The sequence below is a fragment of the Pollachius pollachius genome, assembly GCF_949987615.1.
Source record: "Pollachius pollachius genome assembly, chromosome: 4".
NCBI classification, from domain to species: Eukaryota; Metazoa; Chordata; class Actinopteri; order Gadiformes; family Gadidae; genus Pollachius; species Pollachius pollachius.
This window is the reverse complement of record NC_136937.1, coordinates 2,886,736-2,905,016: the sequence shown is the minus strand read 5'-3', so window position 1 is coordinate 2,905,016 and position 18,281 is coordinate 2,886,736. Positions and strand designations below refer to the sequence as shown.

Sequence of the window (18,281 nt, the reverse complement as noted above, 5' to 3'; positions counted from 1 at the left end):
CTGAACCTTCTTAGGTCATTGGTAAGAACCCCAAGCTTTTTGAGATTCCCATCGTCTTTAATATAAATGACAGGTTCTGTATATATTTGTGGATAGCCTAATGTTATTAGAGGCTACTGGTTACGTACTCAATTGGTAAAACTTTACATAAGGGTACATTAATTAACTATTAATTCACATGAGTTGATGCCATAAGCATTAACCAACAGTTAACAGTTAGACCCGACTGGGTGGTGCTCAGGGTGGACTAATGGTTCAATCAGACATTGTAGAATACTTCCGTGAATTATTCGTTGAACACCATGTTTACTTTCACTCATAGTACATAAACACAACTCCACTAAGTCGAAGGGTTGTTTTGTGCGACAAGTTAGCATACTAAAGGCTTTGTTATCATAAGACATTATTTCACAGGTAGACCGTTAAAAGACTACTTTCTGATTTTTAAGATTGTTTTATCGGAGCTCCAGTGGCGCACTCGGTCAGCACGCGGTACGTATTAGACAGTAACCTGCACCAAGTCATGCCGAGGTTGTGATTTCGAGCCTCACATGGAGCAAGATTTAGCTTTGTTGAAGATAGTTTAGGACTATTCGCCTTCTTCTGTAATATGTTGAAAGAAGTAAACGTGACTCTTCCAAATCAAGAGAAGACATTATTTCGCAGACAATTAAAAGTCGACCTTATGATTTCTAAGGCCTCGTCATTTTTCAGCTAAGCTCCAGGGGCGCAATCGGTCAGCGCACTGTACTTACGAGATTTATAAGAGTAAACTGCACCAAGTCATGCAGAGGTTGTGAGTTCAAGCCTCACCTGGAGCAAGATTTGGCTCACCTGGAGCAAGTTCATTCTCATTTACAATAGCTTGGCTAAAACAATGAAGAGCATCCTGAAACAGAACATTGTTTGATTTGATGCCAGAGATCAACAGAGACGTAATCTGTTGGAACCAATAACCAACGGGCCGGTTCGACGTTTTTTATTTTATTGTTTGTCTTTGTTGAACACAAAATCTGTTTACTTAGTTATGGTTCCATCTCTAATTTAACATCAAATAGTTGTTTTGTCAAAGCTCCAGTGGCGCAATCGGTCAGCGCGCTGTACTTATAAGACAGTAACCTGCAGCAAGTCATGCCGAGGTTGTGAGTTTGAGCCTCATCTGGAGCAAGCTTTAGCTTTGTTAAACATAGTTGAGGACTTGGGTTTCCGCTGTAAAGTAATGTTCTTTGTAATCTTTCGACGCAACCAAGTGCCGTCTGATTAACAATAGCTTGACTTAAATCAAGAACAGGATCCTGATATAGAATATTGTTGGATTTGATGCCAGAGATCAACAGAAATGTATTCCAAGAGTTGGAACAGATAACCAACGGACAGGTTACATATTTAGAATTTACATTTTTGACATTGAGAACTTGGATTTCGAGCAAGTTCATTGTGATTTAGAATAGCTTGGCTACAACAATGAAGAGCATCCTGAAACCGAATATTGTTGGACTTTATGCCAGAGATCCACAGAGACGTAATCTGAGAGATGTAACCGATAAGCAACGGGCCAGTTAAACATGTTTAATTTTTTTTTGTCTTTGTGGAAGACAAAATCTGTTGACTTAGTTATGGTTCTGTCTTTAAGTTTACATCAAAGGGGTCTTTGGGCAAGGCTCCAGTGGCGCAATCGGTTAGCGCGCGGTACTTATAAGACAGTAACCTGCAGCAAGTCATGCCGAGGTTGTGAGTTCGAGCCTCACCTGGAGCAAGCTTTAGCTTTGTTAAAAACATTGAGGACTATTGGACTTCTTCTGTAAAGTAACAATCTGTGCACACAAGCAAATTCTGTCTGATTTACAAGAGCTTAGTTTAAACCAACCATCTATTTTTGATTTGAGTCCAGAGTCCAAGACATCTAATCATAGACTTGAACCAATTTTAACAGATCAACTTACAAATTTTCTCTTTTCTCCTTGTGTAAAACCAAAGCTGTCGACCTAGTAAGTTTTGGTTTAATGTTAAGATTAACATCAAATCATCATCAAGTCTGCATAAAAATAGTGCTCCATTGGCGTAATCGGACAGTGCTCTGTACTTATAAAAAAGTATCCTGCACCGAGACATGCCGAGGTTGTGAGTTCCAGCCTCATATGGGGGCAAACTTTTGCTTTGTTAAACATAGTTGAGGACTTGGATTTCCAGCAAGTGCCGTCTGATTTACAATGCAAGCTTAAGCTTTGATGATAGCTAAGACGAATGGACTTGTGTAAAGTCACAATCTGTTCACAAGAGCAAACTATGTCTCATTTACAAAACTGTTCTTAAAACAATCCTCACTATATTTGAGGCCAGATTCCATGAGATCTGATCATAGACTTGGAACCCATAATATCAGATCATGTGACACATTTATAATTTTCAGTTTTGTCTTTGTGTAAAACCAAAGTTGTTGACCTAGTAGGTTTTGGTTTAATGTTTAGAAAAACGTAAAATCATCTTCAAGTGTTCATGCCGAAGTGCTCCAGTGGCGCAATCGGTCAGCGCGCGGTACTTATAAGACAGTAACCTGCACCGAGACATGCCGAGGTTGTGAGTTCGAGCCTCACCTGGAGCAATATTTAGCTTTGTTAAGGACTATTGGACTTCTTCTGTAAAGTAACAATCTGTTCACACAAACAAATTATGTCTTATTTACAGAAGCTTGGATTAAACTAACCTTCACTATGTCTTGTCTATGTTCAATTTGAGGCCAGAGTCCAAGAGATCTAATCATTGGCTTGAACCAAAAATGTTATGTCATATTACACATTTAACATTGTTACTTTACAGAAGAAGTCCAGTAGTCCTAAATTATCTTCAACAAAGCTAAAGCTTTCTCCAAGTGCCATAACTAAGTCAATAGATTTTGTCTTCAACAAAGACAAAACTTAAATTTAAAGTGTTTAACCTGCCCTTTGGCTATCGGTTCCATCTCTCGGATTACATCTCTGTTGATCTCTGGCCTCAAATCAAACAAAATTCTATTTCAGGATGCTCTTCTTGGTTTCAGCAAAGCGATTGTAAATCAGACGACACTTGCTCGAAATCCAAGTCCTCAACTGTGTTTAACAAAGCTAAAGCTTGCTCCAGGTGAGGCTCGAACTCACAACCTCGGCATGACTTGCTGCAGGTTACTGTCTTATAAGTACCGCGCGCTGACCGATTGCGCCACTGGAGCACAATATGACAACGATGATGATTGGATCTTAATCTACATATTAAACCAAAACATACTAGGTCAACAGCTTCAGCTTTACAAAAAGACAAAATAAAGGTTTTTAAATGTGTAATGACCTGTAAGTATTGGTTCACGGTCTATGTTTAGATCGCTTTGACAGAATTTGCTTGTATGAACGGATTGTTGCCTCAAAGAAGAAGTCCAAGTCACTCTATTTTCAACAAAGCTACAGCATGCTCCAGGTGAGGCGCAAACTCATAACCTCGGCATGTCTCGGGGCAGGTTACTGTCTTATAAGTACCGTGCACTGACGGAATGCGCCACTGGAGCACAATTTTGATAAAGACTTGATGATGATTTAATCATGATTTGATGTTAATCTAAACCCTAAACCAAAACCTACTAGGTCAACAGCTTTGGTTTTACACAAAGACAAAAGATAAAATGTTAAATGTGTAACGTGATCTGTTATTATTGGTTCAAGTCTAGATCTCTTGGACTCAGGCCTGAAATCAAACATAGTGAGGGTTGGTTTAAGCCAAACTTTCATAAATCATCTCTTCCTCTTCCTTCTCCATATAGCCAGCATGTTTCTGTGTTGTTATGTGATGACAGTTTCTCCCTCCCCTCGTCCTCGCACTGTGGTGAGGCTGTAACGACCATAGCCGTGTGTTTTCCCTCCAGCGTCATCGAATCGGCCCGTTGCGTGCGTGCGCGCGCGCGTGTTCCTGAAGGCTCTCAAACTTTCGATTTATCAGAAAACACCCTTCGGGCTGAGAGATGGGGTGGTTCCTGTGAGGTATCCGAAGCTATGGTTGGCTATCACAGAGAGGGGGGCGGTTCCTGTGAGGTATCCGAGGCTGTGATTGGCTATCACAGAGAGGGGGCGGTTCCTGTGAGTTATCTGAACCTCATTCTTTCTCAGTAAAGATCGATGTTTCTCTAGATCCCCTTGGACGCATTTTAATCCCGGAATAGATAAGGTAAGATAAGATAAGATAAGATAAAATAAGGTAGTCCGACAGTGTCCCAACCAAAGCTCAGACCAAACCTATGCCCTTGTAATGAACAACCAGTTTACTACCTTTTATATATTGTCTTTAGGTTCCTGGTATATAATAATGAACAACCAGTTTATTACCGTTTATATTGTCTTTAGGTTAATGGTGTGTAATAATGAACAACCAGTTTACTACCGTTTATATTGTCTTTAGGTTATTGGTATATAATAATGAGGTCACTTTAGAGAATACAACGTTAGCTAATGTTTCACTGTTACTGTTGCGCTACTAACCTGTGGTAAATTGAACACTGAGTTCAATATTCAAGTGATTTTGTCTTGATCCTCAAATTGAAAAGGACGAGACGGAAGTCCTGTGAATGTCCTGATATTTAAATTACAAGTTCAAGTTCGAGAGAGAGAGAGAAAGAGAGAGAGACGGGTAGAGAGAGAGAGGGGGGGGAGAGAGAGGGAGAGAGAGAAAGAGAGAGCGAGAGAGAGAGGGGGGAGGAGAGAGAGAGAAAGGGGGAGAGAGAGGGGGGAGGGAGAGAGGGGGGAGGGAGAGAGAAATGGGGAGAGAGAGGGAGGGGAGGGAGAGAGGGGGGGAGGGAGAGAGAGAGAGAAAGGGGGAGGGAGAGAGAGGGGGGGAGGGAGAGAGAGACGGGTAGAGAGAGAGAGAGAAAGAGACGGGTAGAGAGAGAGCGGTAGAGAGAGAGACGGGTAGGGAGAGAGAGAGACGGGTAGAGAGAGAGAGGTAGATAGAGTGTGCGGTAGAACTATACTCGCAGTGTGACAGTATGTGGCTGCTGTTGATGAAAAACTAATTTGATCCTTTGTGGTATGGTCGTCTCGGGCTAGGTATGACTCGGAGAGGGGTAAATGCTCAACACGTGGTTTATTATAACAGAGACACAAGGTAAACGAGCTTGCGTTCTGGAGGTGGTTCATGAAGCATCTCCCGAACACAGGTAAGAATTCTGTTTATATTGGAAGTGGGCGGAACGGTAAATGAGCCACGCCTACAGGTATTAATTCAACCAGGTTAACCTTTGGTCTGTCTTGGCTTTGGCGGAAATGGCGAAATGGCCATGTTTGTAGACTTTAACTTATCTACAAACTCATAAAACCTTATATGTTGTTGCCCATTATGTGGAGAAGAAACCATTCTGTTGTTAGCTTGAAACATGTCATCAGAAGTAGCATAGACTAAAATAATTTACTTCACTGTTGACTCAAGAGTCACTCAAAGTTTGTGTGAAGACGAATAAACAAGCAGCGTGTGCGTGAATGTGTGTTTGTGTGCGTCCATGTGTGTGTGCGTCAGTGTGTGCGTGTGCATGCGTGCGTGCATGTCTGAGGTCTCAAGGCACATTCACGGTCCTGGTGATAACGAGACGGCTCGCCAGTGATGACGCTCACGCTTATGCGTGTTCCCGACAGCGACCGTTCATGTGCGCTGCGTTGGGAATCTAAAAGCTCTTCACTGCAGGTTTTTTTATCCGAGAAAAAAAAGTCAGAACTTAGTAGGATCAGTTTCAAGTTTGAACGCCTTTATTTCCTTGTAGCCTATCACCTACTATCCTTTTGCTTCATTTATGAGAAGCACTGTATTGTATTGCCACTGTATGGAAGACTACACTTTCCCTTATCTAGAGCTGGTTTACCAGTACACAACGTTAAAAACTGAGCAAAATCAATGCCAACAGACGGTTATGTCATCAATAGTCAAGTATGTGATAAGATGGTTGATTCTTTTATATTCAGTGAAACGTTCATGTTCCGCCTTGTTCATGCACCTTCCTAGTAAACCATACGTCACCAACTGGGCAACTCTGTTATCAAAATCTGGCCCCAGTTACCGAACGGAAGTAGAATCATAACAGCGTCATGAGGTGTCGTTCACGAGAACATTCCGACGTCGCGAAAATGTTTTCCCCATGATTTCCAGCGATGTGAACGCACCATCAAACCTTCTCTTTCCTTAATCACGTGATGCCAGCTGACGTAACATCGCTTCCTATCTGAGACGTGTTAACGACTTCCTCCTCTGAACTTCAGTCTTTCTTAGTGAGCGGCCATGAAGACCAATCTTTCTCTACATCCACTTTAATCATTAATCATTTTTATTTTCCTGATTTTCTTGTTTTAGGAACACTTCAACCACTGTTTCTTCCCTTGCATTGTTACTTTTATAACTATTTACTTGAACATTGTATAACCTGTGAAAAAAAAGCGATTTGTTTGTCTTCATGCTACTAAAAAATGAAAAAAAGGATGTGACAGAAGTCCTTTGAATGTCCTGATATTTAAATCACAGGTTACATATTTGTGCGTAGCGACTGGGGATTTATAGTTTTATAAATCCTCCTAGTAACATGTTGCTGGACTGTACCACTTTCAAAGGGGGGTTCCTGCGGTTCTAGACTCTGGTTTAAACCAAAGCTGGAGCCATAGAGGGAGAGAAATAGACTCATTGGCCATGCCTCCTCGTGATGCTCGATAAACGATTATATCGTGATAATAAGAGGATACCATATCGATGTGTTGAGCTTCACTAGTTTATTTATATGGAATCAGTGGTTCAGTAAAGTGACATAATTCAGACTTTGTTCCAGTGGGAAACTGACTCAAACACAATCACTTTTAATTATACTATGATAAGTTCAAGTCAATTGTATTAGTTTAAGCACAGTTACAGTCTCCAAGTTGTTTAATCTTCTCATGTGCTGTCCACATCTGTACTGTATTGAGGTCACTGTGGTTATGTTGTGGGGTTCATATTGATGGTCTATGATCTACTCTCTAAATAAACAGCTAAAGTTCAAAAGGTAAATGTGTTTTGTGATCGATGAGTTGTGTTTGTGTCCAGGTCTCCAGTCTACTATGGATGAGGAGAGAGAGGAGGGGGGTCCTACCTCTAGGACCGCTCTGTCTGGGGAACATGGCTGCCAGAGCAAAGCTAAGAGGTAAGAAGAGGATCTCTCTCTCTCTGACTTTTGTCCATCTCAGAGCTCAGCAGTGATACACCATGACTCCATCATTAGTCTGAGTAAAAGATGTGTGTGTGTTGTGTTGTGTTAAAGCCCAGAGCAGCAGGAAAGAGCAGGCTCACCTGGAGCCAGCTGTGTCTCCATGGAGACTGACTTGTCCATGGCTCAACATCCGGAATCCAAAGATGGAAATCCCCAACCTTCTAAGAAAAGGTGAGCACATTCAACAGTCGACATCCGCAAATCCTAATTTCCACGTTAGGGCTGGATGATAACGGGAAAAATGGCTTGCATTCTCTTGTCTTTGTGATATATATGGTGGTATCGAAAAATACAGGAATTCAGTAACAGGAGATTAAGGTGCCTACTTTTCAGGAAACAGTTCTGGTTCGCTAACTACGTTGTTGCTTCGTTTTATGGGTAGGGAAGCTAGTCATGCTACTGCAGAGGTTTGGTGCTATTTTAAGCAATATTAGTAGTTCAAAAAAGGTGGTTTGAAAGCATTCATCATACTGCCCCATAGCCAATGCACTGTAAGCCATTTGGGCTGTTAATGTTGCTCCAGACAAGCCTTATACTAGTAGATCAACGAAAAAAAGGTCTGGACGGCTTATTTGATTGGTTTTCATGCCGAAAAAGACCCTAGGTCCAATTTTCGCCGGAATTACACTTTAAGCTCACTACGTTTTTTCCATTCTCTAGTTGATAATTTGCTGCTCTCCTAAATGTGGTGAAAAGGCTGATGCAGCTATGCTAATGTATTGATTTGTGGTACCCATGTCAGCTCACTCATGTAAGCAAGAAAAATTATGTATTAATTTACAAACTAGTTTCATCCAGGAATGCACTGTGCAGAAAGTTAGTATAGCAACCTGGGATGGATTGTGTAAAGTTAAAACAAATTAACAAACATATTTTCTTTCATGTGCATTTACACATTTTTTACATGCCAAAATGGGTGAAATGCTCACATTGTAGAGCCCTGTTTAAAAGAGGGGCTATTCTTCTAGATAAGTCATGGAAAATGAGGACCGTGCAAGTTTTCCTTTTGTATCAAGCAGCAAACATTGTTAAGCCTACCGTGATTAAGGTAAATTACCTGACATTGCGTGGTCTTGCGATGTTCGTGTGTGATGATGATGCCGAAATGCTAGATATTGTAGTCCTGTTCCAGATGTTATTTGTTTTTCTAGAAAAGTCGAAGTGGAGATAGCAGAAGGGGAGATAGCAGAAGTGGAGATAGCAGATACCCCTGGTCCCAGCTGTGCCTCCATGCAGAGTGACTCGGCTATGAGTAGTCCTTCTGAATTTAAAGATGGACGCCCCTCTGGAGAGGAGAGGTAGAGTCGAGTTTCAAACAGACAACAAAAACAGACCACTAGGTTGTTTCAGACTACTGATGTGTATAAGTTAAGGAAAATACAACATATCCTTGTGTGTATGTGTGTGTGTGTGTTCTCAACAGACCACACCAGGAGAGGTCAAATGTTACCAGTGCTCAGTCTGCAGACCAGCATCAAGCAGACCGGATCAGGGTGTGTAAATGTCCACCAAGACATCTGACTTTAGTTCGACATGGACATTAGAAAGCATCTCTTGCGGTGCTAATAGTCTCCAGGCTTCCCTCTATTGACCAGCAGGACATGAATCTAAGACAGATGCTTCTGATGTCCTTGGTTACTTCAGAGTAAAGTTCTCCTTGATGTTTGTTCTGTTCCAGAAGGCTGAGGAGAACACACACGCTTTTCTAGACAAGGAGCTGAAGAAGCTCTCAAAGGATCTCTTCCTACATTACCTACAATGCTCAGAGCTTAAGAGGGAGGAGGAGGAGGTGGTTGGTAAGATGGAGGAGCAGAGGAGGCGCGCCATAGAGGGAGTGGTGGACATCACAAAGCTCTGCCTGATGGAGATGAACCAGGAGGAACTGGCCGACACACAGAGGGGCGGTAAGAGACTTTGAAAAAGAGAAAATAGACTCTTATTTGAGTCATCGCATTAAACCCCCTCCATATTTGATTAACGGTTTTGATTGGCCCGACCCGGGCCAGGTCTGCTGTAAATCTATCTGAACAGGAGTAGCTGACGTGTATGGCAGAGCCAATTAAAAACTAGCACTCAGATTGGTCCGGTTCATAGGCTATAAAGGAACGGCGCTTCATTTGGAATGACTCCCCATATTACTTTTGCAGAACAAACCTTTTTTATATTTATATTCATTATTTTACGTAACCTTTTTTTATTTTCCCTTATCACTTTCACAATTCATCTAAAATCTAAACCAAAGTAACGCGCATTGAGGCAGTTCTCTCTTTCTGGAAAAGTTGATCAACGTTATTGAAACAAAACAGTTCGAAAGCCTGAAAATATTATATTGTGAGCCCATAATCCTCAAAAAGGTTGTCCTGTGCTGGGTTTCATGTTGTTCCGGCCTTTTTGGTGAAGATTTATGTTTGAAACAACACAAATATATGAACATACATGCATAATATCGTTTTTTTTAAAGTGTTTTTTAACTTAATAAAACCAATGTTTTCTAGGAATGGTCTCTGCTCCCACTTCCGGGTCTGAAGATAACTTTTCATGTCCCATCTGTCTGGATGTGTTCAGCAGCCCAGTCTCCACACCATGTGGACACAACTTCTGCAGAACCTGTATTACAAAGTTCTGGGATGACAAAGACCAGTACAATTGTCCAGTTTGCAACGAGCTCTTTCACACACGACCTGATATACAGGACAATACCCTCTTATCAGAGATGGTTGATCAGTTTAGAAGGTCTGTACGAATAAAAGAGCAGCCTTGTGTTGAACCAGAAGTTCCCTGTGACATCTGTATTGGGACCCAGCTGAAGGCCGTGAAGTCCTGCCTAGTGTGTTTTATCTCTTACTGCCAAACCCACCTGGAGCCACATCAGAGAGTCACAGTTTTGAAGAGCCATCAGCTGGTCGAGCCTATGGAGCATCTGGAAGAGAGGATGTGTAGGAAACACAACCAACTTCTGGAGCTCTTCTGCCAGACTGAACAGGTGTGTGTGTGTCAGTTATGCACAGTGACGGACCACAAGTCCCATCCTGTTGTACCTCTGAAGGAGGAATATGAAGTGAAGATGGCCCAGCTGGGGAAGATAGAGTCTGAAGTTCAGCAGACGATCCAGGAGAGACAACGAAAGATTGAGGAGCTCAAGGACAGAGAGGAACGCTGCAAAGCAGACGCTGCCAGTCAGATCGCCCCTGGTGTCGAGGCCCTCAATGCCCTGAAGGACTGCATTGGAGATGGCCTGGACAAGCTAGACCAGATGGTTAAAGAGGAACTAAAACCCACAGAAGAACAAGTTTCAGGCCTAGTCAAAGAGCTGGCGCAGGAAATAGAAGATATAAGGTCAGAGGTGAAGCAGCTGTCACACATTGAAGACCCCCTCCACTTCCTCCAGACCTTGAGATCCCTGACTAATCCTCAAGACACCAGGGACTGGACAAAGATGGAGATCCAATGTCCGTCAATAATAATGTCCTACATTACGTCAGGTAACTACAATGCATAGTTACCTGACGTAATATGATCAAAACCATCTATTGCTGACTATATTGCATATGACGTATATACCATAAGTGATGATTTGTTTTTGTCTAGTTTCAAAACAGTTAAAGCTTCTCAACAATATTTTTGGGCCAAAACATATTATATTATTCAGACGAAAACACTGAACAGGAGCATGGATAGAGTGCCTGACCTGGAGTCAGTTCTAAAGAAATGTAAGTATTCTTACAACTTTTTAATCTCATCTCATCTCATCTTTCATCTCATCTTCAAAACCGCTGATGCAGGGTAGGGTCGCGGGGCAGCAGCTCTAACGGGGGGATCCCGAGGCGCTCCCAGGCTAGCGTTGAGATATAATCTACTCTTGAATCTAATCATATTTAATAGAAGGCAGGTGACGATTCAACACATTACTGATTGATTTAACCATAGCTGTTTTAATCACTGCCGCCGGTGCAAGTCGGTTTTTTATTTATTTATTGGTTTATTTTAACAGGGACAGTGTACATTAATTAAACATTCCTGTAAATGCACCAGAGTTAGCCAGAAGGCTATTTTCCATCCGTTGTCCCTGGACAACAGAAGGATTGAGTCATGATGGTTCAGTAGCAGACAAACTCTTGCTGAATTTAACAAATATAAAAGCTGCTAGTTATTTAAATAAAATCAATACTAGATTGCTTTCACCAGATCAAACATCACCATCTATTGTTCAGGTGGTTGAACTGGCCGATCTATTAGAGCAGATTAGTGTTATTTGCTGATCATTTTGACGAGTGCCGGATAGGCAATATGTGCCAAGGAAGTATTTTCAGGGAATCCGCGGGAGTGTGTACACACTTTTATCATAATTAAATTGTATTATCAAATATTGTTGTATTTGTTGACAGGGTATCGTGCAAGATTGCGCAGAATTTATTTGACGCATGTGAGAATCACGTTAAAGATTTGCAGACTGATAAAAAAAAATTCACACAAAGTTCACAAATGTTAAAGTGCAAATGACTCCACACTGAAACGTATGTGCTGAGTCAGTCCAAGAGTCAGGTTCAATCCATTTATTGGAACAGAGCCACTGTACTCCTCTTTAGAGGGGATACTTCGGGGTTGTTTCCTATAGAACAAATAAACTGAAAAAGGTTGGCAAACTAATATGAGTCGATTAACTACATGGAAAGTTATTATTCAAAGGGACCACCTATGTGGCGCCTAACACCACAATATGTACAACATCATAATTAATGAAAAAAGATTCAGAAATGAAATATGGGATGAAATGAAAGTCCACTAATTACCGAGGTGGCACAGTGCTACTTGTACATTGTTTGCAGAGAAATATGATATTATTACTGTTAGGCTGATGCTGTTTATGATAATTTTAATAATGATAAACCAAACGTTTGTTGAGTGAAGGTGTAAACACGACATACTAATAGACATACCTTCCATATTATTGAATTGACTAATATTTGATGAATGATCTTATTAGTGTTTTTTGTGGGGTTCAGCAGCCTAATTATGTCTTGTTCCTTCAGATGCCTGTAGACTCACACTGGATGGATACACAGCCAACAGTAATCTCTCTTTGTCTCAGTACAACAGAAAGGTGACATGGTATAAAGATACAAGGTCGTATTATGATCACCCAGAGAGATTTGACTCCTTGTCCCAGGTGTTGTGTGGACAGGGTCTGTCTGGCCGCTGTTACTGGGAGGTAGAGTGGGAAAGCAGTGTTGAGATAGGAGTGACATACAGTGGAATCCCAAGGAAAGGATATGAAGGTAGTCTTGCACGGCACAACCAGGCCTGGTGTCTTTATTGTCGGAGTGATCGTTACACTGCCTGTTACAACGGTAGTAAGACACGCATATACACCCGCCCCGCTGGCTCTACCAGAGTAGGAGTGTATCTGGACCAGCCTGCTGGCACTCTGTCCTTCTACAGATTGTCCCCAGATGGGGATGATTCCTCAGACACACTGACACATATCCACACCTTCAAGTCCACATTCACAGAGAAACTCTATCCTGGGTTTGGAATGTGTGGGAATAGTTCCTCAGTGAAGCTGTGTTAGTTGTAGTCAAACATATACGTACGAAAAACAAACATATATGTACGCACACACACACACACACACACTCACACATACACACAGACACACACACACACAGACACCCTAAAATGCATGCATATATAATACACACACGCACACATTAAAAAACATGCATATATAAATTGCAAAGACATGTGCATATATATTAATCATAATATATCATCAAAATATAGCAACAAGTTATGGTAGTATCTCCTGGTAGTTATAGTTGATATCTATGCCTTCTCTGTATTCCAACAGCTGGGCTGTGTTACTTAGCAGTCAGCGGTCAAATGAAATGGGTAGTAAATGAAACAATACAAATAATTTGCTTTTAAGGTCTTCCATATGGTTAACTGACTAAGCAGAGGTTACAGAGATATATTTTAAATTTGATTGATTGTGTATCCATCTTTTTTAACTACAGTATACTACAGTATTTATTTTTTTACTATAAACCTTTTCATGCTAATGGGTTCAGTTTTACTTTTGATAAGCCATACATTGACCCTGATTTAAACCAGATTGACTATATTCATTCATTCAAATCGTCTATGGGAAAGCTAATGGAGTTCATGTGAATGACATTAACTGCTTCATCCTTAAGCCTATTTCTGTTTATTTTCCTGATAATAACATATTCAAAGTAAATATAATATATCTCTACAACTGCAAGGACTATAATCTGTAATCTTGGTACCAAAAGAAAGATAACACCTGTGAGATTGTTGTGCAAGATGTTTAATATTTGGATAACACGTGATTAGAGTAAATAAAGCTACAACATAGCATAAGTGGAAGATTTAATTTCTGCCTGAAATAAATGTCAGGTTTTAGATTGAATACCACTGAGTTCATTAACAGCTAGTAGCCCTATAGTACTAAAGGGCCATAGCACAACATCTGATGAGTACCTGGGTCAATATTTGATGGCAATAAAGCGTAGAAGATCAAATATAGAGAAGTTTTAGTAGAGGTAGGTTTATAATTCAATAAATCCAATGCAAACCAATCAAACATTTACAATATAGGCTTGACACAAACGGTAGATATCTTGAGAATCCGTTGTACTATTTTGGCACTTCTATTGAAAGGTCAGGGTGAATATATGACACCAAGCCAGACTTGCACTATGGCACACAAATTAAGAATGTGTGTTCTGATTTAAGGCAATTAACCTATTTCCTCTAAAACCCTCTCTCAGCTAGTGTGCATTGATTGTAAACACCATGTTTATTTGCAAAATGGTGCAAAGACACTCGATTTTCCATTTAAGGTGTTAGTCACAGAGTGATATGGAGTGTGGAAATCAGTGGAGCCTCAGGTTTCATATGATAGATAGTTTGTGAAGATCAAATGAATGCAAATTATGAAAGATCGCAATTGCTGTGCATGTGCAGTTATGAAATACATAACCTTTTGTTACATGCGTTTATATTGTTTGGGTTTGGAATTGTCTTCCGCTTGGTGAACAAAGGTTATGATAGACAAAAAGTTGAGAATCTATTCTTTGTAGGGGTCCGCTCCTCATGTGTTTCAAGGCCTTCAAAGGTCTTTGCATTGGGCTGGGGAGAGGCCCGGATACGGCTCATTTCGGGATCAAGAGGTTAAACTGAATATTGATTCCTTGTGTTCGGTTGTGAACAAGGCAGCAGAACATGTTCAGTTATTAAAGAAACGTACACACCTGTCCTGTTTAGGATTTTTAATTTCCGGTACTTCTATTATTTTAGTCACCGTCTGTGCACATGTAAGGAACAATTTATTATTTTTATTAAACATAATAAACCTGATTTTTCCTGTGACTTGAGTTGAAATCCTCCAAGCTTAGGAGATGCACACACACAGTTCAAGCATACATAAATACATACACACACATAGTACATGCATATATAAATACAGGCACACACACACACACACTTTTGTATGTAGTTAATGGTGCAGCAGGTAGTATCAGTCTCTCAGCCACCTTAACACACACCTGCTACCTTAACTGGCTAATGTCTATTCTTAACCAATCAAACTGAGGTAAAGGTTTTCCATAGAACACTGCATTGTCCCAGAGTAAATTAATGCATGATACATACAATATATTCTTACATTATCTCAATGAGTTGGGCTACATTCTTAAAACAGGTTGATGTGAGTCTTGAAACACGTAAAAAAATCCTTAAGCTGAGTTGTTAACATGTTTAAAGGCTACCTCCTCAACAATTTAAGATACATTTGCTTAGAATTACTTTCATTATCTAAATTGGTTGGCACAAAATTATTTTTCTTAAAACAAGTAATATTATCTTAAGTGTCTTCAGCCTGAATGAGTAAATAAGTCCAAAAAATGGTGTGATTAGATAAATATACTGAAGTCAAGTAAACTACACTAGTCTATATTTCCATATTTTTGTTAATCTCTCAGCCCTCTCTGTCGTCCCCAAGCTGGGCTGTGTAACCTCGCGGCGCGGTGCCACCCGTTGAGTCTGAAATTACTTTAAAGATCTTGCATAGAGTGACTAGGCAGGCTTTACTAAGATAAAATGTCAATCAATCAATAAAAATAAATGTACGGAGCCCTTCGTGGGTCACATGGTAGAAACAATACCTTGGTGTGGTGTACAATACCTTGGTGTAAATCCGTTCCGTCGGATTCCCAATCCGTGTGCACAGATTTGGTTCGTTTTACGCAGCAGGGATTCCCCATGAAGCATTGTGACGCTAACTGGTCCAACACCGGCCTCATGCACGAGTACCAGATATATTCAACATGAGCTGAACATGGTGTTTCAGTCAGAGATTAGTATAATCTGAACTAACAAATGTCAAACATCATCATCATTCTAAGAACTCAAAAATATCGTAAAAACAATGTTAAAAAATAACTATATTTGTTCTACAATGAACAGAAATATCTACATTTTACAACATATTCATGAAAACCACAATGATTGTCGTCCTGCAACTCTACTATTGCACACAAGAAGGCTGATTGTAAAACCAACTAACAGTACAGTCAAATGTGAAAAGATAAACCCTACATGCAGTCATTCATACTGTATAGATGCTGGTCTGAATCAGACATGCCTTCGCCGTCACAATGCTTCATGGGGAATCCCTGCTGTGTAGAACAAACCAAATCCATTTTCACGGTTTCAGAATCCGAGGGAACGGTGCACACGGATTTAAACATCAAGGTATTTTTCCTACCATGTGACCCCAGAGGGGCTGCGTATAAATGTGTTCTACAATAGTTTTATTATTTTCATATATGAATAGTTAGATACTAAAGGGCTCTGACATCAGTTTGTATTTTGATGAGCCTAACACTGACCCTGATTTACAGCAGATTTAATCATATATTTAAAAATGATGTGGTCTATGGGAAAAGCTTATGAGGTTCATGTTGTGAGTGACTTCACAACATGCGAGTGTGTTATGTTGGAACTGTTTATGATTTGTAATGGCTTCTATTTTAGTTCCGTTTATCATGTACGTAATGGATTTGTTAATAAAGCATAATGATAATAAACAACTTGGAGGATCCAACTCAATGTTCTGGTGTGTTCTGCCATTGATTCTTCCCGTGTCTCCAAACGTAGTAAATGTTTCTCCAGAGCTCTGCTCTCTGTTGGTTCACCTGGAATGTGCTTCCAGCCCCTTGGATCCCAGCAGGTCTCTGAGGGGTCCCGCCCCCTGACCTGGACCCAGTCTCCAGTCCCAGGTCCCTCTCAGGGGTCCTGACCTGGACCCAGTCTCCAATCCCAGGTCCCTCTGAGGGGTCCTGACCTGGACCCAGTCTTCAGTCCCAGGTCCCTCTGAGGGGTCCTGACCTGGACCCAGTCTTCAGTCCCTCCCGCTGGCTCTTCCTCCACTCGTGGCTTGGGGGACCATGAGCTCCTGAGTCCTCTGGAGACATTTTCTCTAACACGTCACAACACACACAAAAGTGGAGTGTCCATTCACCTCTTCATCACGCCACTGGAGCCTTGATTAAACAGATTTTGTCAAACAATATTCTATTTAAGGATGCTGTTCATTGTTTTAGTCAAGCTATTGTTAATCAGACGGCACTTGCTTGTGTCAACAGATTACAAAGACTTTACAGTAGAAATCCAAGTCCTCAACTATGTTTAACAAAGCTAAAGCTTGCTCTAGGTGAGGCTCGAACTCACAACCTCGGCATGACTTGCTGCAGTTTACTGTCTTATAAGTACCGCGCGCTGACCGATTGCGCCACTGGAGCACTTCATATCATAGACTTGATCAAATCATATTCGATGATGATTTGTTGTTTATCTAAACATTAAGGCAAAAAAAAATCAACAGTTGTGAATATATCCATACATATAAGGTAATGTACATTGAATGCACAGAAGTGTTCATGTGATCAAATTTCATTCTGAAAGAGCTGAGCTCTAATGGATTGGATTAGAATGTTATTCTAATCTCCAGATTAGAATGTTATTCTAATCCAATGCATAGTTACCTGACGTAATATGATCAAAACCATCTATTGCTGACTATATTGCATATGACGTATATACCATAAGTGATGATTTGTTTTTGTCTAGTTTCAAAACAGTTAAAGCTTCTCAACAATATTTTTGGGCCAAAACATATATGTATAATGTATTATTTCGCCATTCAGTCATGTTTGTCCAGTTACTTCTATCAGGTTTAACCAATCTCTTCCAACTGTTCCTCCCAGCATTCGTGCACTTGAACGAAGACAGGTTGGAAGAAGGGAGGATATTGGAGAAAAATAAAATGTAAAATGGGGTAGCGTGACCTGTCCCGCTTTGTGCTGCAGGGGTCAGTCACGCATTTCCATTACTTTTTACACGTCCCACAAATTGAGACGTTGTCCCGCATTGTTATTGACAGTCAGACTCGATTTTTTATTTTTTCGAAAGGCGTGTTCTATAATCTGGCATTTATCAAATATCAAAATATGCGGAGACAGGAGTGAGGGCTTTAATCAGGGGGCGGGGCGGGCTGTTTGATCATGTCAATCAAACTGGGACGCGGACGCAGGTTAAGGGCACGCGCACCAACAAGAAAAAATGCAACTCGTACGGCTAAAAACAGGAAATGCAGCTACAATCAAGACTGGGAAACCATCTTTCCCCGGGTGAAACGAGTGTAAGGCGAGTCTGGTAAAGTTTTGTGTGGGGTTTGCTTGAGTCATTTTTCCATTTCACACAGAGGTGAATACGACGTGAAACGACACAGACAATGCGGGACTCACAAAAAACGTTATTATCTTATGTAGTGCCTATTGCCTAATTGTATACCTAGGTGTGCCTTTAGTAGGCATTGTCCAGTAAGTAGATCATTTTCAAATGCATTTCCTTTGTGTAGTTAATCCATGTGATTCTGAGCTGAGTGAGTTTTGTTTTGTTCAGGTAATCAGCCTATACGCCATGTAGACCAGTGGTTTTCAAACGGTGAGGCACGCCTCCC

At 40.8% G+C, this 18,281-nt stretch overlaps 1 protein-coding gene across 1 annotated transcript; it reads left to right on the top strand.

Annotated features, from left to right (window-relative positions):
• Positions 1-5,135: 5,135 nt before the first annotated feature.
• Positions 5,136-16,300, top strand: LOC307074983 (tripartite motif-containing protein 16-like). Its single transcript, XM_079735435.1, has 9 exons — positions 5,136-5,173; positions 7,075-7,171; positions 7,289-7,408; positions 8,389-8,535; positions 8,661-8,730; positions 8,916-9,141; positions 9,733-10,719; positions 10,837-10,947; positions 12,268-16,300. The coding sequence occupies exons 1-9, from the start codon at positions 5,152-5,154 to the stop codon at positions 12,804-12,806; spliced, it is 2,319 nt and encodes a 772-aa protein (XP_079591561.1). The 5' UTR covers positions 5,136-5,151; the 3' UTR covers positions 12,807-16,300.
• Positions 16,301-18,281: the final 1,981 nt, after the last annotated feature.